The 27,484-nt window shown below is 38.2% G+C and overlaps 1 protein-coding gene across 1 annotated transcript in view; it reads left to right on the forward strand.

Moving 5' to 3' along the window:
* CUNH1orf87 (chromosome unknown C1orf87 homolog) overlaps positions 1-27,484 on the forward strand; it is a 120,964-nt gene that overhangs the window by 53,960 nt on the left and 39,520 nt on the right. The window contains 2 exon segments of the mRNA XM_029226996.1: positions 593-722; positions 2,196-2,293. Of these exon segments, the coding sequence (XP_029082829.1) occupies positions 593-722; positions 2,196-2,293 (228 nt within the window).

Consider the following 27,484-nt stretch of genomic DNA (forward strand, 5'->3'; position numbering starts at 1 on the left):
TATGAGGATAAGTCTATTTTTATTTATTGAGTAAAATGGCATAAGGTGACTAATTTCTACCTCTCTCAATTTATTTTTTTCCAACCTATGCCCATACACATTCCACTCTTCAGGACCTTCAAGTCATTCATTCATTCCTAATTCATCCATGTATTCATTTATTCAATAACTAGTTTTCAACACTGTGCTAGGAATGGTGATAGGAAAATGAAGGAGACGCAATTCCAGCCCTCAGCAAACCACTGTCTTTTAGAGAAGCTCTCATGAACAGATATTTACTGTCCAGTGAAAAGGGGTATAAAACTATAGTAGGGTGAATTATGCCAAAATACATGCAGTTTATAAAAAGCACCATGCTCTTTCTCACCCATCATTTATACATGCTTTTCTTCTGCCTGGAATTATACGCAACCCCTTTTTCTTCTGGCAAACTATTATTCATTTTTTTCATGTTTTAAATAGATATTTTTCCTTCCCTGACATACTCTTCTACAGCTAGTAAGTAACATGTGCAAGTTTCTAACCCAGATTGGCTGTTTCCTTGCATAAAGACAAATGAAAATTAACTTTTTGTCACTGTATTAAAATCTAGGTTATATTATTCAAGTACGGTCAGACCAACAGATCAGGAGATGATTGCCATTGAAAAGACAGTTTGTTACTCAGTTCCCAAGACGAGGGGAATGGAACACTGCACAGGCCACATGGGGAAGCACCAGGAGGTTAGGAGGCAGAGAGGATGAGGGAAAACGTGGGCAAGAGCCTTTATTGTGGAATGGGTGAGACGAGTAAGAAGGCTTAGGATTGGCTAGTTTGAATAATTTCAGTGGGCTCAGGGACATAAGGGCCATTCCTAGTTGCCTAGCACTTGGCCCTTGAGTAATTAGGACATGGAAATAGTGGCCCAAAGAAGTAGTTGGTTTGCAGATGAAAGACACACTTGCAAGCCAGTCCTTCACTATCTCTAGGAATTGGCTAGCTCTGGGAGAGAGGCAGTCTCTCCAGGATCAGCAAGGCCCCATGATGTCAAGGCATCAGAATAAAAAGACATGCTTAATACAGTCAGTGTATGGAAATTCCTCTAAAAATAATAGTAGTAGCTACAATTTTTCCAAACACTGAATTAGACATTTCTTTTCTTTTCCTTGCCCCTTTCTTCCTTCCTTTACTCCTCCCTTCCTTCTTTTTTCTTTCTCTTCCTCTCTCTCTCTTTCTTGTTCTCTTGCTCCCCTTTCTCTCCTTTCCTCCCCTCTCTTCTCTTCTCTCTTTCTTCTATGTCCCTTCTTCTTCCTTTTCCCTCTCTTCCTTTTCTTCATTTCAACAAATATTAATCAAATGTCTACTAAAATCCAAGCATTATTCTAACTGCTTATTTTCTCTTGAGGAGTAGAAAATACTGGTCTTACTTAGTAGATGAAGTAATTGGGAATAAAAAGGTTCAGTAACTTCCTGAGATCACACAAATCACAGGCAGCATATCCGGTATTCAAAATTAGTCATGTTTTATTCTTAAGTCTCTATGTTTAAACATTATGCTAAACACAGAACACATACTATCACAACTCTAAAAGTTTGACGTGTTTGAATCTAAGTATCACCCACCCACCAACTTCAGAGATGAACTGGTTTGTCAGCTGGACTCAGAAAATATTAAGTACTTGGGAAACTGCAATGACCCTTCATTCATCCATCCCACAAACATTAATTGAGCACCTGGTTTCTAGACTAAGTTTCATCATTTATTAACTATGTGACATTGAGAAGGTCACTTAATCTCTCTAAGCCTTGATTTCCTTATATATAAAATACAGATAGTGATAGTAACCTTACTAATACAACAAGCTTCTTTGGTAAATCAAAGTAGTTGTAAAAAATTACTTTGTAATTTACTTATATAATAAGTGTGTATAATTTCTAGGTCTGGACCACCCATTCCATGGCTGACAAAAATGTAAGATCAGCATTTCAAAGTTCAGTGGCTTCTGAGTAATGAACTATATCTTTGTGTCAAGCGACTAAAAATTTGCTGGTGATGCACATTCAGTTGGACATTCTTGTCCTAAATGGTATCTTAATGGTATAATGCACTCCTGGTCATTAATTTTTCGTCCAAATTATATAAGTTCTAATTATAGGAGGGAAATTCAAATCTTAATTTCATTATATGGAAATTTTAAATCTTTTCTTATTTGCAGGTCAGGGCTATATGTGGGAAACATGGATTGTATTTGACTTTGAGCCTCCTGGAAACATTGCTTAACCATCAAGATTTGGGTTACCAGGACAAAATAAAGTAAGTTGATTTTTTATTCACACGGTCCCTTATTAGAATACCAAACACATAGATCTGTATTTAGGCTAGAAGTTTTATGTATGAAGCAATCAATTTTATCACCTAAAGACAGAGTTAAGGAATGTTTGCTTATATTAAGAACAGAGGATCTTCTTGGTCATAGAGAAACAAAAGCAGTAAACTTCCGCTTCCAGTTTACTGGTAAATGGTAAATCAGATGTGCCATTTCACCATAAAACAATTAAAAATAGAACAAAATATATGAAGCAATATTTCTCAGACTTCGGACATCAGGCAGCATAGAACAGTGATTCCTGAGAGAAGGAAATGAAGTAAGCTCAGTTTACTGAACAAGAAGAGGGATTCCAAACTGAGCCCAGCATTCTCCTTGAGCTAAAGGGACAGACTATGAAGTTCAGGAAGCCCAAGAAGGCTAGAATGTCCAGTACAAAGTAGCAGTAAGGGGAGATCCCCTAGGGGTACTTTCTGGAGATTTCCAAAGAGTTGCCCTCATGTCTTCATGTGAAGACTTGGCTAATGCATGCATTTGAGGAAACTACACAAGTCCAGAGAAAGAAACACCAAAAGAAAAAGGTGGGTAAATTTTTAGATCTCACACAGATTTGGGAATAGTTCATATTTCCACCAATCAGAGAGAAACACATGTGGCATTGATTAGAGTCCCCAGAAGGGTATTGTGCTGTAGTGGAGCCTAATACATGAGAAATTGGAGTCTCAGAAGGAGAGAAGACAATAGGGGGAAAGAAAAGAATGTTGAAAAAACAATGGCTGTAAGTTTTCTGAATTTGAAGAAAACCATAAAGACATGGACCTAAGAAGTTTAATGAAATTCAAGTATTAGAAATTTGAAGTAAGCCATACCAAGGTTCATCATAAACAGATTGCTTAAACTAGCAGTAAATAAAAAACCTTAAATGCACAAGAGAAAATGACAAATTACACATAGAGCAGCAAAGATAAGAATTACAACAGATTTATCATTAGAAAAGATGTAAGCAATAAGACAGTGGAAAAACAACCTTAAAGTATTGAAGGACGAAACTATCAATCTGGAATTCTAAATCCAGCAAAACTATCTTTCAAAAACTAATGGGGGGGAAGATGGCAGAAGAGTAAGACGCGGAGATCACCTGCCTCCCCACAGATACACCAGAAATACATCTACATGTGGAACAACCCCTACAGAACACCTACTGAACGCTGGCAGAAGACCTCAGACTTCCCAAAAGGCAAGAAACTCCCCACGTACCTGGGTAGGGCAAAAGAAAAAAGAATAAACAGAGACAAAAGGATAGGGATGGGACCTGCACCAGTGGGAGGGAGCTGTGAAGGAGGAAAGGTTTCCACACACTAGGAAGCCCCTTCGAGGGTGGAGACTGCGGGTGGTGGAGGGGGAAAGCTTCAGAGCCGTGGAGGAGAGCACAGCAACAGTGGTACAGAGGGCAAAGCGAAGAGATTCCCGCACAGAGGATCAGTGCCGACCAGCACTCACCAGCCCGAGAAGCTTGTCTGCTCACCTGCCGGGGTGGGCGGGGCTGGGAGCTGAGGCTCAGGCTTCGGTGGGGGCACAGGGAGAAGACTGGGGTTGGCGGCATGAACACAGACTGCAGGGGGTTAGTGCACCACGGCTAGCCAGGAGGGAGTCCGGGGAAAAGTCTGGACCTGCCGAAGAGGCAAGAGACTTTTTCTTCCCTCTTTGTTTCCTGGTGCGCGAGGAGAGGGGATTAAGAGCGCCGCTTAAAGGAGCTCCAGAGACGGGCGTGAGCCGCGGCTAAGAGCGCGGACCACAGAGATGGGCATGAGACGCTAAGGCTGCTGCTGCCACCACCAAGAAACCTGTGTGCCAGCACAGGTCACTATCCACACCCCACTCCCAGGGAGGCTGTGCAGCCCGCCACTGCCAGGGTCCCGGGATCCAGGGACAATTTCACCGGGAGAACGCACGGCGGGCCTCAGGCTGGTGCAACATCATGCCGGCCTCTGCCGCCGCAGGCTCGCCCCGCACTCCGTGACCCTCGCTCCTCCTGGCCTGAGTGAGCCAGAGCCCCCGAAGCAGCTGCTTCTTTAACCCCGTCCTGTATGAGGAAGAACAGACGCCCGCCGGTGACCTACACTCAGAGGTGGAGCCAAATCCAAAGCTGAGCCCCGGGAACAAAGAAGAGAAAGGGAAATCTCTCCCAGCAGCCTCAGAAGCATCGAGTAAAGCTTCACAATCAACTTGATGTACCCTGCATCTGTGGAATACCTGAATAGACAATGAATCATCCCAAATTGAGGAGGTGGAATTTGAGAGCAAGATTTACGATTTTTTTCCCCTTTTCCTCTTTTTGTGAGTGTGTATGTGTACGCTTCTGTGTGAGATTTTGTCTGTATAGCTTTGCTTCCACCATTTGTCCTAGGGTTCTATCCGTCCATTTTTAAAAAAAATTTTTTTTCTTAATAATTATTTTTTATTTTAATAATTTTATTTTATCTTATTTTATTTTATTTTACTTTATATTATTTCTTTCTCTTTTTTCCTTCCTTCCCTCCTTCCTTCCTCCCCCCCTTTCTTTCTTTCTTTCTTTCTTTCTTTCTTTCTTTCTTTCTTTCTTCTTCTACTAATTCTTTCTTTCTACTTTTTCACCCTTTTATTCTGAGCCGTGTGGATGAAAGGCTCTTGGTGATACAGCCAGGAGTCAGAGCTGTGCCTCTGAGGTAGGAGAGCCAACTTCAGGACACTGGTCCACAAGAGACCTCCCGGCTCCACATAATATCAAATGGCGAAAATCTCCCAGAGATCTGCATCTCAACACTAGCAGCCAGCTTCACTCAACGACCAGCAAGTTACAGTGCTGGACACCCTATGCCAAACAACTAGCAAGACAGGAACACAACCCCACCCATTAGCGGAGAGGCTGCCTAAAATCATAGGTCCACAGACACACCAAAACACACCAACATATGTGGACTTGCCCACCAGAAACACAAGATCCAGCCTCATCCACCAGAACACAGGCACTAGTCCCCTCCACCAGGAAGCCTACACAACACACTGAGCCAACCTTAGCCAATGAGGACAGAAACCAAAAACAATGGGAACTACGAACCTGCAGCCTACAAAAAAGAGACCCCAAACACAGTAAGATAAGCAAAATGAGAAGACAAAAAAACACACAGCAGATGAAGGAGCAAGATAAAAACCCACCAGACCTAACAAATGAAGAGGAAATAGGCAGTCTACCTGAAAAAGAATTCAGAATAATGATAGTAAAGATGATCCAAAATCTTGGAAATAGAATAGACAAAATACAAGAAACATTTAACAAAGACCTAGAAGAGCTAAAGATGGAACAAACAACAATGAACAACACAATAAATGAAATTAAAAATACTCTAGATGGGATCAATAGCGGAATAACTGAGGCAGAAGAACAGATAAGTGACCTGGAGGATAAAATAGTGGAAATAACTACTGCAGAGCAGAATAAAGAAAAAAGAATGAAAAGAACTGAGGACAGTCTCAGAGACCTCTGGGACAACATTAAGTGCACCAACATTTGAATTATAGGGGCTCCAGAAGAAGAAGAGAAAAAGAAAGGGACTGAGAAAATATTTGAAGAGATTATAGTTGAAAACTTCCCAATATGGGAAAGGAAATAGTTAATCAAGTCCAAGAAGCACAGAGAGTCCCATACAGGATAAATACAAGGAGAAATACGCCAAGACACATATTAATCAAACTGTCAAAAATTAAATACAAAGAAAACATATTAAAAGCAGCAAGGGAAAAACAACAAATAACACACAAGGGAATCCCCATAAGGTTAACAGCGGACCTTTCAGCAGAAAGTCTGCAAGCCAGAAGGGACTGGCAGGACATATTTAAAGTGATGAAGGAGTAAAACCTGCAACCAAGATTACTCTACCCAGAAATGATCTTATTCAGATTTGATGGAGAAATTAAAACCTTTACAGACAAGCAAAAGGTGAAAGAGTTCAGCACCAGCAAACCAGCTTTACAACAAATGCTAAAGGAACTTCTCTAGGCAAGAAACACAAGAGAAGGAAAAGACCTACAATAACGAACCCAAAACAATTAAGAAAATGGGAATAGGAACATACATATCGATAATTACCTTAAATGTAAATGGACTAAATGCTCCCACCAAAAGACACAGATTGGCTGAATGGATACAAAAACAAGACCCGTATATATGCTGTCTACAAGAGACCCACTTCAGACCTAGAGACACATACAGACTGGAAGTAAGGGGATGGAAAAAGATATTCCATGCAAATGGAAACCAAAAGAAAGCTGGAGTAGCAATTCTCATATCAGACAAAATAGACTTTAAAAGAAAGACTACTACAAGAGACAAAGAAGGACACTACATAATGATCAAGGGGCGATCCAAGAAGAAGATTTAACAATTGTAAATATTTATGCACCCAACATAGGAGCACCTCAATACATAAGGCAAATACTAACAGCCATAAAAGGGGAAATCGACAGTAACACATTCATTGTAGGGGACTTTAACACCCCACCTTCACCAATGGACAGATCATCCAAAATGAAAATAAATAAACACAAGCTTTAAATGATACATTAAACAAGATGGACTTAATTGATATTTATAGGACATTCCATCCAAAAACAACAGAATACACATTTTTCTCAACCACTCATGGAACATTCTCCAGGATAGATCATATCTTGGGTCACAAATCAAGCCTTGGAAAATTTAAGAAAATTGAAATTGTATCAATATCTTTTCTGACCACAACGCTATGAGACTAGATATCAATTACAGGAAAATATCTGTAAAAAATACAAATACATGGAGGCTAAACAGTACACTGCTTAATAATGAAGTGATCACTGAAGAAATCAAAGAGAAAATAAAAAAATTCTTAGAAACAAATGACAATGGAGACACAACGACCCAAAACCTATGGGATGCAGCAAAAGCAGTTTTAACAGGGAAGTTTATAGAAAAACAATCCTACCTTAAGAAACAGGAAACATTTCGAATAAACAACCTAACCTTGCACCTAAAGCAATTAGAGAAAGGAGAACAAAAAACCCCAAAGTTAGCAGAAGGAAAGAAATCATAAAAATCAGATCAGAAATAAATGAAAAAGAAATGAAAGCAAAGATCAATAAAACTAAAAGCTGGTTCTTTGAGAACATAAATAAAATTGATAAACCATTAGGCAGACACATCAAGAAAAAAAGGGAGAAGACTCAAATCAATAGAATTAGAAATGAAAAAGGAGAAGTAACAACCGACACTGCAGAAATACAAAAGATCATGAGAGATTACTACAAGTAACTCTATGCCAATAAAATGGACAACCTGGAAGAAATGGACAAATTCGTAGAAATGCACAACCTGCCAAGACTGAATCAGGAAGAAAGAAAATATGAACAGACCAATCACAAGCACTGAAATTGAAACTGTGATTAAAAATCTTCCAACAAACAAAAGCCCAGGACCAGATGGCTTCACAGGCGAATTCTAGCAAACATTTAGAGAAGAGCTAACACCTATCCTTCTCAAACTCTTCCAAAATATAGCAGAGGGAGGAACACTCCCAAAATCATTCTTTGAGGCCACGATCACCCTGATACCAAAATCAGACAAGGATGTCCCAAAGAAAGAAAACTAGAGGCCAATATTACTGATGAACATAGATGCAAAAATCCTCAAGAAAATACTAGCAAACAGAATCCAACAGCACATTAAAAGGATCATACACCATGATCAAGTGGGGTTTATTCCAGGAATGCAAGGATTCTTCAATATATGCAAATCAATCAACGTGATACACCATATTAAAAAATTGAAGGAGAAAAACCATATGATCATCTCAATAGATGCAGAGAAAGCTTTCAACAAAATTCAACACCATTTATGATAAAAATTCTCCAGAAAGTAGGCATAGAGGGAACTTTCCTCAACATATTAAAGGCCATATATGACAAACGCACAGCCAACATTGCCCTCAATGGTGAAAAACTGAAAGCATTTCCACTAAGATCACGAACAAGACAAGGTTGCCCACTCTCACCACTATTATTCAACATAGTTTTGGAAGTTTTAGCCACAGCAATCAGAGAAGAAAAGGAAATAAAAGGAATCCAAATCGGAAAAGAAGAAGTAAAGTTGTCACTGTTTGCAGATGACATGATACTATACATAGAGAATCCTAAAGATGCTGCCAGAAAACTACTAGAACTAATCAATGAATTTGGTAAAGTAGCAGGATACAAAATTAATGCACAGAAATCTCTGGCATTCCTATACACTAATGATGAAAAATCTGAAATGAAATCAAGAAAACACTCCCATTTACCATTGCAACAAAAAAATAAAATATCTAGGAATAAACCTACCTAAGGAGAAAAAAGTCCTGTATGCAGAAAACTATAAGACACTGATGAAAGAAATTAAAGATGATACAAATAGATGGAGAGATATACCATGTTCTTGGATTGGAAGAATCAACATTGTGAAAATGACTATACTACCCAAAGCAATCTACAGATTCAATGCAATCCCTATCAAACTACCACTGGCCTTTTTCACAGAACTAGAACAAAAAATTTCACAATCTCTATGGAAACACAAAAGATGGGCTGAAGACCTAAATAGACGTTTCTCCAAAGAAGATATACAGACTGCCAACAAACACATGAAAGAATGCTCAACATCATTAATCATTAGAGAAATGCAAATCAAAACTACAATGAGATATCATCTCACACCAGTCAGAATGGCCATCATCAAAACATCTAGAAACAATAAATGCTGGAGAGGGTGTGGAGAAAAGGGAACACTCTTGCACTGCTGGTGAGAATGTGAATTGGTTCAGCCACTATGGAGAACAGTATGGAGGTTCCTTAAAGAACTACAAGTAGAACTACCATATGACCCAGCAACCCTACTACTGGGCATATACCCTGAGAAAACCAAAATTCAAAAAGAGTCATGTACCAAAATGTTCACTGCAGCTCTATTTACAATAGCCAGGAGATGGAAACAACCTAAGTGTCCATCATCGGATGAATGGATAAAGAAGATGTGGCACATATATATTATGGAATATTACTCAGCCATAAAAAGAAACGAAATTGAGCTATTTGTAATGAGGTGGATACACCTAGAGTCTGTCATACAGAGTGAAGTAAGTCAGAAAGAGAAAGACAAATACCGTATGCTAACACATATATATGGAATTCAAGAAAAAAAAATGCCATGAAGAACGTAGCAGTAGGACAGGAAGAAAGACACAGACCCACTAGAGAATGGACTTGAAGATATGGGGAGGGGGAAGCGTAAGCTATGACAAAGTGAGAGAGAGGCATGGACATATATACACTACCAAACGTAAGGTAGATAGCTACTGGGAAGCAGCCGCATAGCACAGGGAGATCAGCTCGGTGCTTGGTGACCACCTAGAGGGGTGGGATAGGGAGGGTGGGAGGGAGGGAGACGCAAGAGGGAAGAGATATGGGAACATATGTATATGTATAACTGATTCACTTTGTTATAAAGCAGAAACTAACACACCATTGTAAAGCCATTATACTCCATTAAAGATTAAAAAAAAAAGAATATATTGTGGCAATAAACTTCCATGGCTCAAATCTCAGTTCAGCCAGGGTATATTTGATTAAAAAAAAAAAAAACACTAATTGGAATTAAGACTTTTTTCACACATACAAAGTTCAGAGAATTCATAACTGTCAGAGCAGCACTACAAGAAATATTAAAAGAAGCCCTCAGGCAGAAGGCTAATAATCATTTTTAATCTACACAAAGAAATGAAAAGTATAGGAAATAATAAATGCCAATGAATAAAAATACATTTTTCTTATTAAAAAGAAAACCTCTTTAAATAATAATTGACTATTTAAGGCAAAAATAATAACAATGTACTGTGGAGTTTATAACATAATAAAGTGCAACATTTGACAATAGCATACAAGACTGGGAGGGGGAAATAAAATTTTACTGTAAAAAGCTCCTTATACTATTAGCTAAGTAGTATAATTTTGTTTGAAGGAAGAATGTAGTGAGTTAAAAATATTAATAGAGAAGATTAAATGGAATAATCACATGTAAATACTAAGAATAGATCAAAATAAAAACAGAGGGAAAAGAAAACTAACAGATAGGACAAATAGAAAATAAACACAAATAAAATTAATAGATTTAAATCCAACCATATCAATAATTATAATAAGTATTAATGATTCAAATGCACCAATTAAAAGAAGGCAATTATCAGGGACTTCCCTGGTGGTGCAGTGGTTAAGACTCTGTGCTCCCAATGCAGGGAGCCTGGGTTCGATCCCTGGTCAGGGAACTAGATCCCATATGTATGCCACAACTAAGAGTGTGCATGCCACAACTAAGGAGCCGGTGAGCTGCAACTAATAAGCCACCCTGCCGCAACTCAGGAACCCACCTGCTGCAACTAAGACCTGGTGCAAACAAAAAAATAAATTAAATTAAATTAAAAGACAGCAATTTTCAGATTTCATTTAAAAATCAAGACCCAACTAAATGCTATCTGAAATGAACCCCTTTAGAATATAAAGACAGACACACTGAAAGTAAAAGGATGGAAAGTGATATACCTTATTAATTCTAATGAAAAGAAAACTAGGTTGGTTACACTAAAGACAGACAAAGTAGCTTCTAAATCAAGAGGTATTGCCAGAAATTCAATTCATCAAGAGGACATACAAACCTAAATGATCATGCCCTTAATAATATAGCTTCAATTTACATGAAGTAAAAACATAAAACTGGAAGAAGGAATAGATTCACAATTATAGTTGGAGAACTGAACATCTTTCTGTCAGTAATTGATAAAACAAGTAGACATAAAATCAGTAAGAATATAGAAGACTTGGACCATATTATCAACTAACTTGATGTAACTGGCAATTACTCCGCACAACAGCAGAATATGGATTCCTTTTAAGTGTTCATGAAATATTTAAGAGATAAACCCTATCTACCCTGATCCATAGAACAAGTCTCAGTAAATTTAGAAGGATTAAATCATACAAAATATGTTTTCTGACCCCAAAATATTAAATTAGAAAACAAAACAAAATAATATCCTGGTATTCTCCAAACATTATGAAGCTAAACAATACACTTATAAATAACCACTGATCAAAGAAGAAATCACAAGGGAAATTAAACAATATTTTGAACTGAATTAAAATGAAAACACAATACATCAGTAATCTTTGTCTTTTTTTTCCTTTTCTTTTTTTTTTCCCAAGCCCACTATATAATATTTTAAGGGGAAGGGCTAGAAAGTGGTATATGTAACAAGAGCCTCAGGCCATTCTTTTTGTCTTTTGGGGGGGTTTTTTTGAAAATTTGAATTTTATTTATTTACTTATTTTTCGGTATGCAGTCCTCTCACTGTTGTGGCCTCTCCCGTTGCAGAGCACAAGCTATGGATGTGCAGGCTCAGTGGCCATGGCCCACGGGCCCAGCCGCTCTGCGGCATGTGGGATCCTCCCAGACCAGGGCACGAACCCATCTCCCCTGCATCGGTAGGTGGACTCTCAACCAGTGCGCCACCAGGGAAGCCCTATTTATTTTTTTATACAGCAGGTCCTTATTAGTCATCAATTTTATACACATCAGTGTATATATGTCAATCCCAATCGCACAATTCAACACACCCCCACCCCCACAACCCCGCTGCTTTCCCCCTTGGTGTCCATAAGCTTGTTCTCTACATCTGTGTCTCAATTTCTCCCCTGCAAACCGGTTCATCTGTACCATTTCTCTAGGTTCCACATATATGCTTTAATATATGATATTTTTCTCTTTCTGACATACTTCACTCTGTATGACAGTCTCTACATCCATGCAGGTCTCAACAAATGACCCAATTTCATTCTTTTTTATGGCTGAGTAATATTCCATTGTATATATGTACCACTTCTTCTTTATCCATTCGTCTGTCGATGGGTACTTAGGTTGCTTCCATGATCTGGCTATTGTAAATAGTGCTGCAATGAACATTTGGGTGCATGTGTCTTTTTGAATTATGGTTTTCTCTGGGTATATGCCCAGCAGTGGGATTGCTGGATCATATGGTAATTCTATTTTTATTTTTTTTAGGAACCTCCATACTGTTCTCCATAGTGGCTGTATCAAGTTACATTCCCACCAACAATGCAAGAGGGTTCCCTTTTCTCCACGCCCTCTCCAGCATTTGTCGTTTGTAGATTTTCTGATGATGCCCATTCTCACTGGTGTGAGGTGATACCTCATTGTACTTTTGATTTGCATTTCTCTAATAATTAGTGATGTTGAGCAGCTTTTCATGTGCTTCTTGGCCATCTGTGTGTCTTCTTTGGAGAAATGTCTATTTAGGTCTTCTACCTATTTTTGAATTGGGTTGTTTGTTTTTTTAATATTAAGAGCTGCATGAGTTGTTTATATATTTTGGAGATTAATCCTTTGTCCATTGATTCATTTGCAAATATTTTCTCCCATTCTGAGGGTTGTCTTTTCATCTTGTTTATGGTTTCCTTTGCTGTGCAAAAGCCTTTAAGTTTCATTAGGTCCCATTTGTTTATTTTTGTTTTTATTTCCATTACTCTAGGAGGTGGATCAAAAAAGATCTTGCTGAGATTTATGTCAAAGAGTGTTCTTCCTATGTTTTCCTCTAAGAGTTTTATAGTGTCCATCTTACATTTAGGTCTCTAATCCATTTTGAGTTTATTTTTGTGTATGGTGTTAGGGAGTGTTCTAATTTCATTCTTTTATGTGTAGCTGTCCAGTTTTCCCAGCAACACTTATTGAAGAGAGTGTCTTTTCTCCATCGTATATCCTTGCCTCCTTTGTCATAGATTAGTTAACCATAGGTGCATGGGTTTGTCTCTGAGCTTTCTATCCTGTTCCATAGATCTATGTTTCTGGTTTTTGTGCCAGCACCATATTGTCTTGATTACTGTAGCTTTGTAGTATACTCTGAACTTAGGGAGTCTATTCCTCCAGCTCTTTTTTTCCCCCTCAAGACTGCTTTGGCTATTCGGGGTCTTTTGTGTCTCCATACAAATTTTAAGATTTTTTGTTCTAGTTCTTTAAAAAATGCCATTGGTAATTTGATAGGGATTGCATTGAATCTGTAGATTGCTTTGGGTAGTATAGTCATTTTCACAATATTGATTCTTCATGTTCAAGAACATGGTATATCTCTCCATCTGTTGGTATCATCTTTAATTTCTTTCATCAGTGTCTTATAGTTTTCTGCATACAGGTCTTTTGTCTCCCTAGGTAGGTTTTTCCTAGGTATTTTATTCTTTTTGTTGCAATGGTAAATGAGAGTGTTTCCTTAATTTCTCTTTCACATTTTTCATCATTAATGTATAGGAATGCAAGAGATTTTTGTGCATTAATTTTGTATCCTGCGACTTTACCAAATTCATTGATTAGCTCTAGTAGTTTTCTGGCAGCATCTTTAGGATTCTCTATGTATAGTATCATGTCATCTGCAAACAATGAGAGTTTTAATTCTTTTGCAATTTGTATTCTTTTCATTTCTTTTTCTTCTCTGATTGCCATGGCTAGGACTTCCAAAACTATGTTGAATAATAGTGGTGAGAGTGGACATCCTTGTCTTATTCCTGATCTTAGTGGAAATGCTTTCAGTTTTTCACCATTGAGGATGATATTGGCTGTGGGTTTGTCATATATGGCCTTTATTATGTTGAGGAAAGTTCCCTCTATGCCTACTTTCTGGAGAATTTTTATCATAAATTGGTGTTGAATTTTGTCAAAAGCTTTTTCTGCATCTATTGAGATGATCATATGGTTTTTATTCTTCAATTTGTTAATATGGTGTATCACATTGTTTGATTTGCGTATATTGAAGGATCCTTGCATCCCTGGGATAAATCCCAATTGATCATGGTATATGATCCTTTTAATGTGTTGTTGAATTCTGTTTGCTATTATTTTGTTGAGGATTTTTACATCTATATTCATCAGTGATATTGGCCTGTAATTTTCTTTTTTTGTAGTATCTTTGTCTGGTTTTGCTATCAGGGTGATGGTGGCCTCATAGAATGAATTTGGGAGTGTTCCTTCCTCTGACTTTTTTGGAAGACTTTGAGAAGGATGGCTGTTAGCTCTTCTATAAATGTTTGATAGAATTCACCTGTGAAGCCATATGGTCCTGGACGTTTGTTTGTTGGAAGATTTTTAATCACAGTTTCAATTTCATTACTTGTGATTGGTCTGTTCATATTTTCTATTTCTTCCTGGTTCAGTCTTGGAAGTTTATACCTTTCTAAGAATTTGTCCATTTCTTCCAGGTTGTCCATTTTATTGGCATAGAGTTGCCTGTAGTAGTCTCTTAGGCTGCTTTGTATTTCTGCGGTGTCTGTTGTAACGTCTCCTTTTTCATTTCTAATTTTATTGATTTTAGTCCTTTCCCTCTTTTTCTTGATTAGTCTGGTAATGGTTTATCAATTTTGTTTATGTTCTCAAAGAACCAGCTTTTAGTTTTATTAATCTTTGCTATTGTTTTCTTTGTTTCTGTTTCATTTATTTATGCTCTGATCTTTATGATTTCTTTCCTTCTGCTTACTTTGGGTTTTGTTTGTTCTTCTTTCTCTAGTTCCTTTAGGTGTAAGGTTAGATTGTTTATTTAAGACTTTTCTTGTTTCTTGAGGCAGGCTTGTATAGCTATAGACTTCCCTCTGAGAACTACTTTTGCTGCATCCCATAGGTTTTGGATCGTCGTGTTTTCATTGTCATTAGTCTCCAGGTATTTTTTGATTTCCTCTTTGATTTCTTAAGTGATCTCTTGATTATTCAGTAACGTATTGTTTAGCCTCCATGTTTTGTGCTTTTTACATTTTTCCCCTGTAATTCACTTCTAATCTCAAAGCATTGTAGTCAGAAAAGATGTTTGATATGATTTCAATTGTCTTAACTTTACTGTGGCTTGATTTGTGACCCAAGATGTGATCTATCCTGGAGAAAGTTCCATGCACACTTGAGAAGAAAGTGTAATCTGCTGTTTGGGGATGGAATGTCCTATAAATATCAATTAAATCTATGTGGTCTGTTGTGTCATTTAAAGCTTCTGTTTCCTTATTTATTTTCATTTTGGATGATCTGTCCATTGTGTAAGTGAGGTGTTAAATTCCCCCACTATTATTGTATTACTGTCAATTTCCTCTTTTATAGCTGTTAGCAGTTGCCTTATGTATTGAAGTGCTCCTATGTTGGGTGCATATATATTTATAATCGTTATATCTTCTTCTTGGATTGATCCCTTGATTATTATGTAGTGTCCTTCCTTGTCTCTTCTAACATTCTTTATTTTAGAGTCTGTTTTATCTGTTACGAGTATTGCTACCCCAGCTTTCTTCTGATTTCCATTCGCATGGAATACCTTTTTCCATCCCCTCACTTTCAGTCTGGATGTGTCCCTAGATTTGAAGTGGTCTCTTGTACACAGCTTATATATGGGTCTTGTTTTTGTATCCATTCAGCAAGCCTGTGTCTTTTGGTTGGAGCATTTAATCCATTCACGTTTAAGGTAATTATCGATATGTATGTTCCTAAGACCATTTTTTAAATTGTCTTGGGTTTGTTTTTTAGGTCCTTTTCTTCTCTTGTGTTTCCCACTTAGAGAAGTTCCTTTAGCATTTGTTGTAGTGCTGGTTTGGTGGTGCTGAATTCTCTTAGCTTTTGCTTGTCTGTAAAGCTTTTGATTTCTCCATCGAATCTGAATGAGATCCTTGCCAGGTAGAATAATCTTGGTTGTAGGTTCTTCCCTTTCATCACTTTAAATATATCATGCCACTCCCTTCCGACTTGTAGAGTTTCTGCTTGAGAAATCAGCTGTTAACCTTATAGGAGTTCCCTTGTATGCTATTTGTCGTTTTTCCCTTGCTGCTTTCAGTAATTTTTCTTTGTCTTTAATTTTTGCCAATTTGATTACTATGTGTTTCGGCATGTTTCTCCTTGGGTTTATCCTGTATGGCACTCTCTGCACTTCCTGGACTTGGGTGGCTATTTCCTTTCCCATGTTCAGGAGGTTTTCGAGTATAATCTCTTCAAATATTTTCTCAGTCCTTTCTCTCTCTCTTCTCCTTCTGGGACCCCTATAATGCAAATGTTGTTGCATTTAATGTTGTCCCAGAGGTCTCTTAGGCTGTCTTCATTTCTTTTCATTTTTTTTCTTTATTTTGTTCCACACCAGTGAATTCCTCCATTCTGTCTTCCAGGTCACTTATCTATTCTTCTGCCTCAGTTTTTCTGCTATTGACTCCTTCTAGTGTAGTTTTCATTTCAGTTATTGTATTGTTCATCTCTGTTTGTTTGTTCTTTAATTCTTCTAGGTCTTTGTTAAACACTTCTTGCATCTTCTCGATCTTTGACTCCATTCTTTTTCCGAGGTCCTGGATCATCTTCACTATCATTATTATGAATTCTTTTTCTGGAAGGTTGCCTATCTCCACTTCATTTAGTTTTTTTCTGGGGTTTTATCTCGTTCCTTCATCTGGTACATAGCCCTCCTCCTTTTCACCTTGTCTATCTTTCTGTTAATGCGGTTTTTGTTCCACAGGCTGCAGGATTGTAGTTCTTCTTGGTTCTGCTGTCTGCCCTCTCCTTTTTTCTTTTTCTTGCATTTCATATTCAATCCAACAGTAATCCATTAGTAAGTCAAACCTATCTTGAGAATATGCCGAGATTCTGGTCCCTTCTCACCACCTCTGTTGGTACTTAACTACACCCCATCCAATCTACCATTATCTTTCTCCTGGATTACTATAATCCCTGCTAACTGAATTCTCCTTCTCCCTTGTCCCTTGTTTATCTTCAGTACAGCAGCTACAGTGATCTATTAAAACCTAAAACAGTTAATATCATTGCTCTGCTCATAACACTGCAAGAGCACCTTATTTCACTTAAAGGGAAAAAAAATCAAAGTCCTCATGAAGGGTTCTATGTGACCTGCCCTCCGTCACTCCTCTGGCTCCATCTACAACTTCCTTTTCTCATTCTGTTCCAGTCACACTGTTCTCCTTGTCTTCCTCAAACATACCAGGCACACATCCATCTTAACACCTATCTTCTGAATGATTCCTCAACCTAGAATGCTTTTCCCCCAAATATCTTCCTGCTAATTCCTTCACCTTAAGATTTTCCCCAGTTTTCACCTTATCCATGAGGCCTACACTAAACACTCTATTTAAAGTTGTAGTGGACTTCCCTGGTGCTGCAGTGGTTAGGAATCCACCCACCAACGCAGGGGACATGGGTTCGAGCTCTGGTCCAGGAAGATCCTATATGCCCCAGAGCTGCTAAGCCTGTGCACCACAAACTGAGCCTGCACTCTAGAGCCTGTGAGCCACAACTACTGAGCCCTTGCACCACAACTACTAAAGCCCATGCACCTAGAGCCCATACTCCGCAACAAGAGAAGCCACTGCAGTGAGAAGCCCATGCACTGCAGCCAAGAGTAGCCACCCTCACCACAACTAGAGAAAGCCTGCATGCAGCAGTGAAGACCCAACGCAGCCAAAAATTAATTAATTAAAAAAACTGTAGTCCCCTGATCCTTTCTTCCCCTTAACCTGCTCTCCTTTTGCTTCCTTCTATACACTTATAAGCTTTTAATGTATAAACTTTTAATCAAATTGATGTATGTTATTTATTGTTGTTATCTGTCAGTCTCTGATAAACTATAGACTATAGTGCCATAGGGTAGCAGAATCTTTGTTTTATTTATTGATGCATCCCCTGTGTATACAGCACTACCTGGCACATAGTAGGTATTTGATAAATATTTGTGGAATTGAACTGAACTAGAGGAAGAATAAAATCTCAAAATACTCCTCAGGGATACAGATACATGAGTTTTCCCTAATCCTTAGCTTATGGTCAAATTGAAGAAGGCCTTCCCTAACCATCTCATCAAAATCATGTTTCTTGTGCTATACCCTCTCTTAGCATTCAGTAATGTTCTTTCCTATCACTTATCACTATTTGTAATTATGTATTTATTTGTGTGATTTGTTAATTTAATGTCTAGATGGTGACCTCCATGCTGGCAAGGATCGTGACACATTATATTCCAACATCTTGTAGGCCAGTGCTTGGCACATGATAGGTACAGAGTAAATATTTGATTAATCCATTTATTCATTCATTTAACAAATATTTATTGAGTGCCTACTGTATACCAATCACTATTGTAGTCATTGGGAATATAGCTATGAATGAAACAAAGTCCCTTCCCTCATGAATCTTATATTCTAATGGGGAAGAGAAATTATAAATAAAGTAAAATATGTGACATATCACATGGTGATAAAAGATTATGGGGACATCAAGTGGTAAATAAATGATGAGAGGAGGTTGAGCATAGCCAATGAACTTCCACTAGACTAGGTTTGGACATGGCTGTTTTCCTTCTCTAAAATATTGGAGGTGGTTGGGTGAAGGTGAGGGAGGCGGTTAAGCAGGAAAAGCAAAAAAGTGGGCTTAGAGCCGAGTAGAAAGTCAATAAGCCAAAATTGGGAGTCCCAAAAAGGCACCAGTATAAAAGGAGAAAATGCAAGTGTCAAAGCTCACATTATACTGAGTATGCTTGATTAGAAGTTGGGGTCCAGAACCAAGATTCCAGGAAGCAGAGATATGAGAATAAGAGTGAATGGGGAACAAATGAGGTTAGGCTACTTACAATTATATCAAACTTCTCAATTTCCCACTATTTTATGTGTATATCAGCGAAGCACACCAATTTTTTTATTCACCTGTCTTTGACCTTTGAATGTTCAAGGACATCAAAACTATGAGACCAATGAAGAATTGCATTTTTAAGTGATAAACCTGTTTCATCCTTAGACAGTCATTGGCTAAAGCTTCTTCTGTTGAATTAGATTCATTCAGTTAAGGGCTTTGTATGCAAACCTATATCCTTAAGAGATTAAAGATGCAATTTAGACACACATTTTAGAAGCTGAATCATTATTTTAGTACATATTGTCCATTAATCTGCTGTTCTATTGGGAACCCATTTGGAATGTGGCTGCTTACTAATTAGCAGGATTCTAGTGCTGAGCTGCTTCCTGATTAAATGTCCTTTAGAATCAATAAAACATCAGGAGGGATTATGGTGATGTGGGATTAGCCCCATCTAACCAAATAAAATGAGTTGTGTTCTTTTCTTAAACTATCACGTTGCAAGAGCTGATGAGAGGAGCAATTTTGAGAACACTGTGGCAAAGTTGTTTTGTGTGTGTGTGTGTGTGTGTGTGTTTCAACATTGAGATTTTGTTTTTTGCCATTTCCCTACCAAGCAGAGACATTAGTGAATGACTGCCAAGATAAGGAGATTTTGAGAAAGACTTGATTACGATTTCAAATCTCTACTCTGAATCACCGTTATGAGTGAGGGAGTTCAGGTTGTGTTGAATGGAAATTATTATCCCAGTTCTTGCCCAGGAACATGTAAGTCAGAATTAGTATTTAATGTTTCTGTGTGACTTTGCAGTAAATGGTAATTAATTAGGGCAGAGGGAGAACAGGAGGCAAACTAATACTCTAAAACTGTATTGGCAAAATTAAATGCTTCAAACCCAGTTTAAAACATAGGCACATAAGCCAAATTGTGTCAGGGGAGGGGATAAATAATGAAGCTGCTATGGAGGCTTCGTAAATAGAGTGGCGCAATTGACATAGCCCCAAGTAGAACTTATCATACACATCTGGCCCATTGTTGGGAGTGCAATTAGGTTGAAAATGACTGGTTTGATAATCCTAGGAACAACCAGAGGATTTTAGGAGATAAAGGAAACATGAGGTGTCTGATTCAGCAATTACTTTTTAATGGGAATAGGAAAATTGTTAGGCGGTGAGCTATTAGAGACATGGTATGAATCTGCCCATTGGTTGGGTCCTGGAAACCAGATCTGGCTTTTAAGAGTTCATTAATTCCAATCTTCTCTTCCAGAGCCCATAATTCATACGGGATAAGAATTCTAATAATAATATTGCTAATAAAGTTTTTATTAATAATAGCCAACATTTACATAGTGTTTGCTATATTCCAGGCAATGTTCTAAGTGCTTTATAAGTATTAACTCTTTTAATCCTTACACATACCTCATGAGATAGGTACTATTATTTTTCAAATGAGGAAGCTAAGGAACAGAAAGGCTAAAACTAGTATGTAACTGATAAATGAATTCATCAATAAGGCTAAGTCAAACGCAGACTCTCTAGCTTCGGGGTCTTGGCTTTTAATACACTATACCAACTCTCCTACAAGTCCTATGCAACTTAAAGGCTTATAGGATAGTGGCTAGGCACAGGGGCTTTAGGCAAACTGCCTGCATTTCATAGCCAGCTCTACCCTTGGGCTTGGTGCTGAACACAGTTCTGGATTTGAGGAGCTCAGTATCTTATTGCCCTAGGACCCAGGAGAGGTGTAGGATATGAATACAAAGTGAGGAAACTTTTAAGTTCCAGGGGCATGTATAATCCAAGGAAGCCCAAGGCTTGCAGGTAGCATCTCCTCACCGGTTTAGCACCTCCACTACCCCTTCAGCCCCCATCCATGGGGAAAGGCATCATGAGCTCCGGAATCACATAGGCCTAGACGGAAATCCCAAAACTGATGTGCACTGGCTTTGAGAACTTGGACAAGTCACTAATTTCTCTGAACCTTAATTTTCCACCTGTCAAATGGAAAAAGAATCCTTTTTTCTGGATTTGAGAGTTTATTGAATATGTATCAAGAAAGGGCTATGCTTCTCACAGGTAACTGGAAGGTGAGAAGAATACAGTTTAGGCTACATGAGTAAGAGGGTGAAAGCAAAGAAAGATGGTGCAGTTGGATGAGCTTTCCAGCAGCTGAGTAAAATAACAACCAAAATAACCTCCTGACTCAGAAGGATTGATGCATGTACACCTCACATGTCCAGGCATGGGGCTACATGCTCTACATGGCTTATCTCATTTCATACTCCCAACAGCCCCATGAGTTAATATATTTTTACACCCACTTCATAGATGAATAAAATGAGGTTCAGAGTCCTTAAGTGAATTGTCCCAAAAGTTGGGATTCTTTAAATCTTTGTTCCTATTATGGGTTGAATTTTATTCCCCCTAAATTCATTTATTGAATCCCTAACCCCCAGCCCTTAGACTATATATTTGACGATAAGGTCTTTAAAGAGGTGATTAAATTAAGACGGGGACATTAGAGTGAGCCCACATCTGATATGACTGGTGTCCTTATAAAAAGAGGAAGTTTGGACACACAGAGAGACACTAAGGATGGGCTCACCCAGAGAAAAGGCCCTGTGAAGACATAGCGAAAAGTTGGCCATCTGTAGGCAAGGAGGAGCCTCAAAAGAAGCCAAATCTACAGACGTCTTGATTTTGGACTTCTAGCCTCCAGAACTGTGAGAAAATAAATTTCTGTTGTTTAAGCCACCCAGTCTGTGGTGTTCTGTTATAGCACCCCTAGCAAACTATACAGCCCCTGCAGGCTAACAGTCCCTTGCATAGTCTTTTTTCTATCTGCCTCCTTTTCCTAGCATATTTTGTGCACCTCAGCTGGAATAGTAGATTACAGGATTCTCAAGGGAATGGCTCTAATGATTTAACTTTTCAAATCATGGGACTTAACTATGATTCTAGCAGTCTGAACAGAGCTGGCTCTTCAGTACTACTTAATACTCAGCTGAGCTTGGTAGGACTTGTAGGAGCTCACCAGATGAGGGACGGGGAAGGGAACTCAGAGATAGAGGGAGCAGTGTGTGCCAAGACAAAGAAGCAACAAGAACATAGGATTGGAGAACCAAACTGTCCATTGTGGCCAGAGGATACATTTCACAAGGTGGAGAAAGGCAATGAGCTTGGGAAGGAAGTACTGGCACACCTTTGATTGAAGCCTGTATAAAACTCAGAGAGAAACATGTCACCTGTACGTAACATCATCAAGATTACAAGGATGTTCCTATGAAATAGCCCCCATTTTGTTTTTGGCATCTGCAGAACAGATGACATTTTAATTCCAATGAACAAATGAAGAGGCAAAAAAAAAAAAAAACAACACACACCAGAAACAAAAACTAATAGGCACTCTAGTCTCCGAATCTAGAAGGAAGCTCCACTGACTGTAAACACATGGAATCTGGGAAAATCATTGAGTTGGTGCCCCCAGCTTTGTCCTGCCTACCTATAAAAAGTGCAGAAGATGGAAGATATTCCATCCCTTCACCAGCCTTCCCCTTGATTTGGAGGCCCCAAGTCTTAACCAACCAGAACATGACATAGATGCTACTTTCTGTATCCACCTGAGTACTGTTCCTTCCTCTCCTTCCCTCATCCAAGGTTACACACCAGTACACTTACCCACACACTGCTTTTCTGTGCCTATGCAGAGACCACAACTTCTAGGAACGATAGAGCAGAATGTTGGGGTGAAGAAGGCAGGAATAGCTAGACCCGGCTGTGGTATTTGCATATGGAAATGTAAAGTCACGTGGGTTGAAGAAGAAAGAGGGGATCCCTGGTAGTTGTATATGTTGAGGAGTGTGTAAAAAATTAATATACAGGGCTTCCCTGGTGATGCAGTGGTTGAGGGTCCGTCTGCCGATGCAGGGGATACGGGTTTGTGCCCCGGTCCGGGAAGATCCCACATACCGCGGAAAGGCTGGGCCCGTGAGCCATGGCCGCTAAGCCTGCGTGTCTGGAGCCTGTGCTACGCAATGGGGGAGGCCACAACAGGGAGAGGCCCAAGTACCGTAAAAAAAAAAATTAAAAAAAAAATTAATATACGGAAACCTCAGTTAAATAGAGTTGGGAGACCAGAAGGGAAAGCTCTCATGCCCTGCGATATTAGAGCCCAACAGTAAGGAAGGACTTTTCTGGCAAGGACTCAGCCAATGAGAAGCCATGGACACTTTGCTTATTATAGCCCTCCCAACTCCCTTTTCCTTTCTATAAAAGCATTCTTTCCCTTGCTGTCTGGGGGACTTGAGCATGGCTCACCATGATTGCAGACCACAAACTGCAATTCTCTATTGATCCTGAATAAACTCATCTTTGCTGGAGAAATATCTGGCAATCTGTTTGTTTCAGGTCAACAAGTGTACCCATTATGACATACTACACCAATTTAGTGTCTGATATCCAGCAGGTGTGGTGAGAAGATCCCACCTCTGAGGTGGTCCCAACAGAGGGGCACAAAACAAATGCCTGAGAAGCACCAAATATTGGTGGGAGTCTTCACTCACCCCTTGACTGAGAGGCTGAATGAGCAGTGAGTAGGACCAAGGGAAACTTATGAAACTCATCTATTGGGTTGTACAGAATGTGAACAGTTCCTCACTGACACTGAATAAAGAGAAAACCCTAACATATGAGGCTTAATTTTCAAAAATACTGCAGAACAGGGAGGTGTAATTATGATCCCACAGGCTCCAAATAACAGTAAACTTTTGGAAATGATTTACTCTAGAAACTAGAAAACATTTAGAAAGCCACTAGTGTTATCTATAGGATATAAGGAGCCATGTCTCTGTTGAAATGAATTGTAATGTAATAAGCATAATGAGATTAAAAATGAAATGTAAAAAGCACTAAAGTGAACAGAAGAAATTAAAATGAACTTGGTGAAATGTGGATAGTTTCCAGGAAACTGAAACTTCTACAGCATAATGAAGAGGTAACCAGGATTGTGACTATGTTTGGTGATGGATATTAACTAGACTTATTGTGATCATTTTGCAATATATACATATATCGAATCATTATGCTGTACACTTGAAGCTAATATGTTATATGTCAATTATATCTCAATTTAAAAATAAAACAATCAAGGAAATCTGAATATTGTTAGATATTTAATGATATTAAGACACTTATGTTAAATATTTAGGTCAACAAGCCTTTTATTTGAAGGGTCACATAATAAATGTTAAAGGCTTTGTGGGTCTATAATCTGTTGCAACTATTCAACTATGTCACTGTGGCCTGAAAGCAGCCAAAAACAACACATAACGAATGGCCAGGGTGGTGTTTTAAAAAAATATTATTTACAAAAGAAAAAGGGATAACTAGAAATCAATGAACAGCAAAATTAATGCTAGAGAAAATCTAGTGCATAATGTCAAACTTGAGAGGTTTCCACAAAATCTAAAAAGAACAGAAAAAAATGAAAACAGAGAGTAGAGATAGAAGAATAAAAATAGAAATTGAACCTAAGATGCCCTGAAATTGTGGATTAAGAAACTAGAAGAATTGGACAAGAAATAAAACCAAAAGTCACAGCTGAAGAAATTTTGCAGAGATGGGAAAAAGAAAAACCCTCTGTGTACAGACTGAATGGATTTGTTATGATCTAAACTAAATTAAGAAAAAAAGTATCCATGTCCCTCCTGACAAAACTTTTGTGCTACAGAGACAAAGAAAATTATTTAAGGATGCAGCCAAAACAAAATAAAACTAAACCAAAGCAAATAAATGAAAAAAATAATTATAAATGAATCCAAATCAGACTGACCTCATACTTTAGCAATGTGGACAAGTGGAAAGGAGGAATCACTAATATGGAGGACCAACTATAAATTATACATGAATTTCTGACTGGGCAGAGGGTCAGCGCCTCTAACACACCCCAACCTCCAGTGCACTGTTCAAGGGTCAACTGTAGTATGTTTCTTTCAATCTGGCATTTAAACACCATAATAAAGATGTTTAAGTTAAAGTAAAAAAAAAAAAACAACTTCTGCAATAGTAGATATCAGAAGACACTGAAACCATGTTCATGGAATTCCAAAGGGGGGTGGGAAATGTAACTGAAACCAAGTTATATTACATTCATGTGTAAGGCCATAGAGTACAATGGTTAAGGGTGCAGGATTTGTAGTCAGACAGTCAGGGTTTAAATCGTGGCTCCTCCATTGATCAGCGTGTCCATAGCCAAGTCATTTACATGTCTAATAAGATGGTTGTCTCAATTAAATGAGAGAATGCACACAAAGTACTCAGAACGCTAATTAAAGGCCATTTTAACTTAAGTTTGGATGAAGTTAGAATTTGAACGCAGATCTGCCTGAATCTACAATCAGGCTCACAGAACTTGTCCTTCAGTCCTGACCTCTCTGACTCAACATGAAGAGTTTGGCACCTGGTACTGTGATTAGAATTACACTGCCTTTTATGGCAACAAGAACCCATTCTCACACTTAAATTGTCAATGGCTCTTTGAAGGTCCTAGAGTAATATAAAGAGTATGGAATAAAGAATGTATTTTATTAGAGGATCTAAAGGATTTCATTGGTCACTTAAGTCCTATATACCACTTAAATCAGGCAGTGTCCAAGTTCAGTACTTAGAAAAATTTCCTGCAATTTCCCTCCCCTGCTATCAGCAAAAATTCAAGAAAGGGCAAGAGAGTTTCTGGTGCCATCTTGTCCAGAGCCCTTACTGAATATTTGCTAACTCCTAACAGTTCTGAAAAATAAATGTTATGCCATGTGGAAATATAAATGGATTTAGGTTTTTGTTGTGTTGTTGTTCAATGGGTCAGAAGATGCTGTAGGCATAAACCTGGCCCTCCTAAGAGGAGGGAATTGCAGGAAGTGTAGAAGACAGGAGATGTTTCTACTGCAGTTCATTTCCAGATCTGTGCTAATATCAGATCTTTGTATGTTTATTAATATTCCTTAAGAGTGCTACTTCTCCAACTTTCTTTTCCCTGCCTAGCCTTGCAGCAGCTGATATAGTCGTCAGTTTATCTGGCTTGTGGTTCTGTATAGCTATGCCTTATCTATTCTTGTGCCTAAAGTGACATGAAGCTCTGGAGGTCATATTTTCTATACTGACAAAGAACCTTTCTGATGTGTGATACCATGTATAGAAAAAGTTTTATGAGGTATAAGCAAAACAAACTAGTTATGTATCTAATGATTTTATAGAGGTTCCTTAAAAAACTAAAAATAGAGCTACCCTATGATTCAGCAATCCCACTCCTGGGCGTAAATCCAGAGGAAACCAGAATTTGAAAAGATATATACACCACAATGTTCATTGCAGCATTATTTACAATAGCCAGAAGGCAGAAGCAACCTAAATGTCCATCGACAGATGAATGGATAAAGAAGATGTGGTGTGTGTGTATATATATTTACACACACACACACACACACACACACAATGGAATATTACTCAGCCATAAAAAAAAGAATGAAATAATGCCATTTGCAGCAACATGGATATACCTGGAGGTTATTATACTAAGCAAAGTAAGCCAGACAGAGAAAGAGAAATATCATATGATATTGTTTATATGTGGAATATTTTTAAAAATGGCACAAATGAACTTATATACAAAACAGAAATAGACCCACAGACATAGAAAAAAAAAACGTATGGTTACCAAAGAGGAAGAGGTTGGGAGCAATAAATTAGGAGTTTGGGATTAACATGTGCACACTACTATGTATGAAATAGATAACCAACAAGGACTTACTGTAGAGCACAGGGAACTCTACTCAATATTTCGTAATAACCTATAAGGAAAAAGAATCTGAAAAAGAAAACTGAATAAAATAAAACTGAGTAACTTTGCTATACACCTGAAACTAACACAACACTGTAAATCAACTATACTTCCGTTAAAAAATAAATAAAAATAAAAAGTATAAAATCACATGGCATTAAAACTCTCCTAGAAAACACAGGACATATTCCCACAATTGGCTCTTTATATTTGCTTGACTTCTGATGGGCAAAGAGGTGATAAAAATTCTTATCAGTTGTAGTTTGGTTGCTAGAAGCAGAAACTGTTTTTTGCTAACATAAGCAAAAAGAAATATTTTTGAAAGGATATGGAGTTACACACAAAATCAGGGGAAATGAAACTTCTGGAAGCACCAGAAACAAAAATTAATAAGAGACACAGAGACAGAGAGTGGGAGAGAGGGAAGAAGGGAGGGAGGGAAGGATAGGGAAAGTGAAGTGATAGATTGAGATTCATTAGACTGAGTGGGTCACAACATTGTCTAGGGGAGGGTATGGGACATAGATTGTAGCCCATTACCCCAGAGAAACATATTTTTATATAAATGGAGAATGAATGTTGGGCAAGCAAATATAA

This window comes from Monodon monoceros, unplaced genomic scaffold (genome assembly GCF_005190385.1).
Source record: "Monodon monoceros isolate NGI ecotype Baffin Bay Population unplaced genomic scaffold, NGI_Narwhal_1 Super_Scaffold_18, whole genome shotgun sequence".
Classification (NCBI taxonomy): domain Eukaryota; kingdom Metazoa; phylum Chordata; class Mammalia; order Artiodactyla; family Monodontidae; genus Monodon; species Monodon monoceros.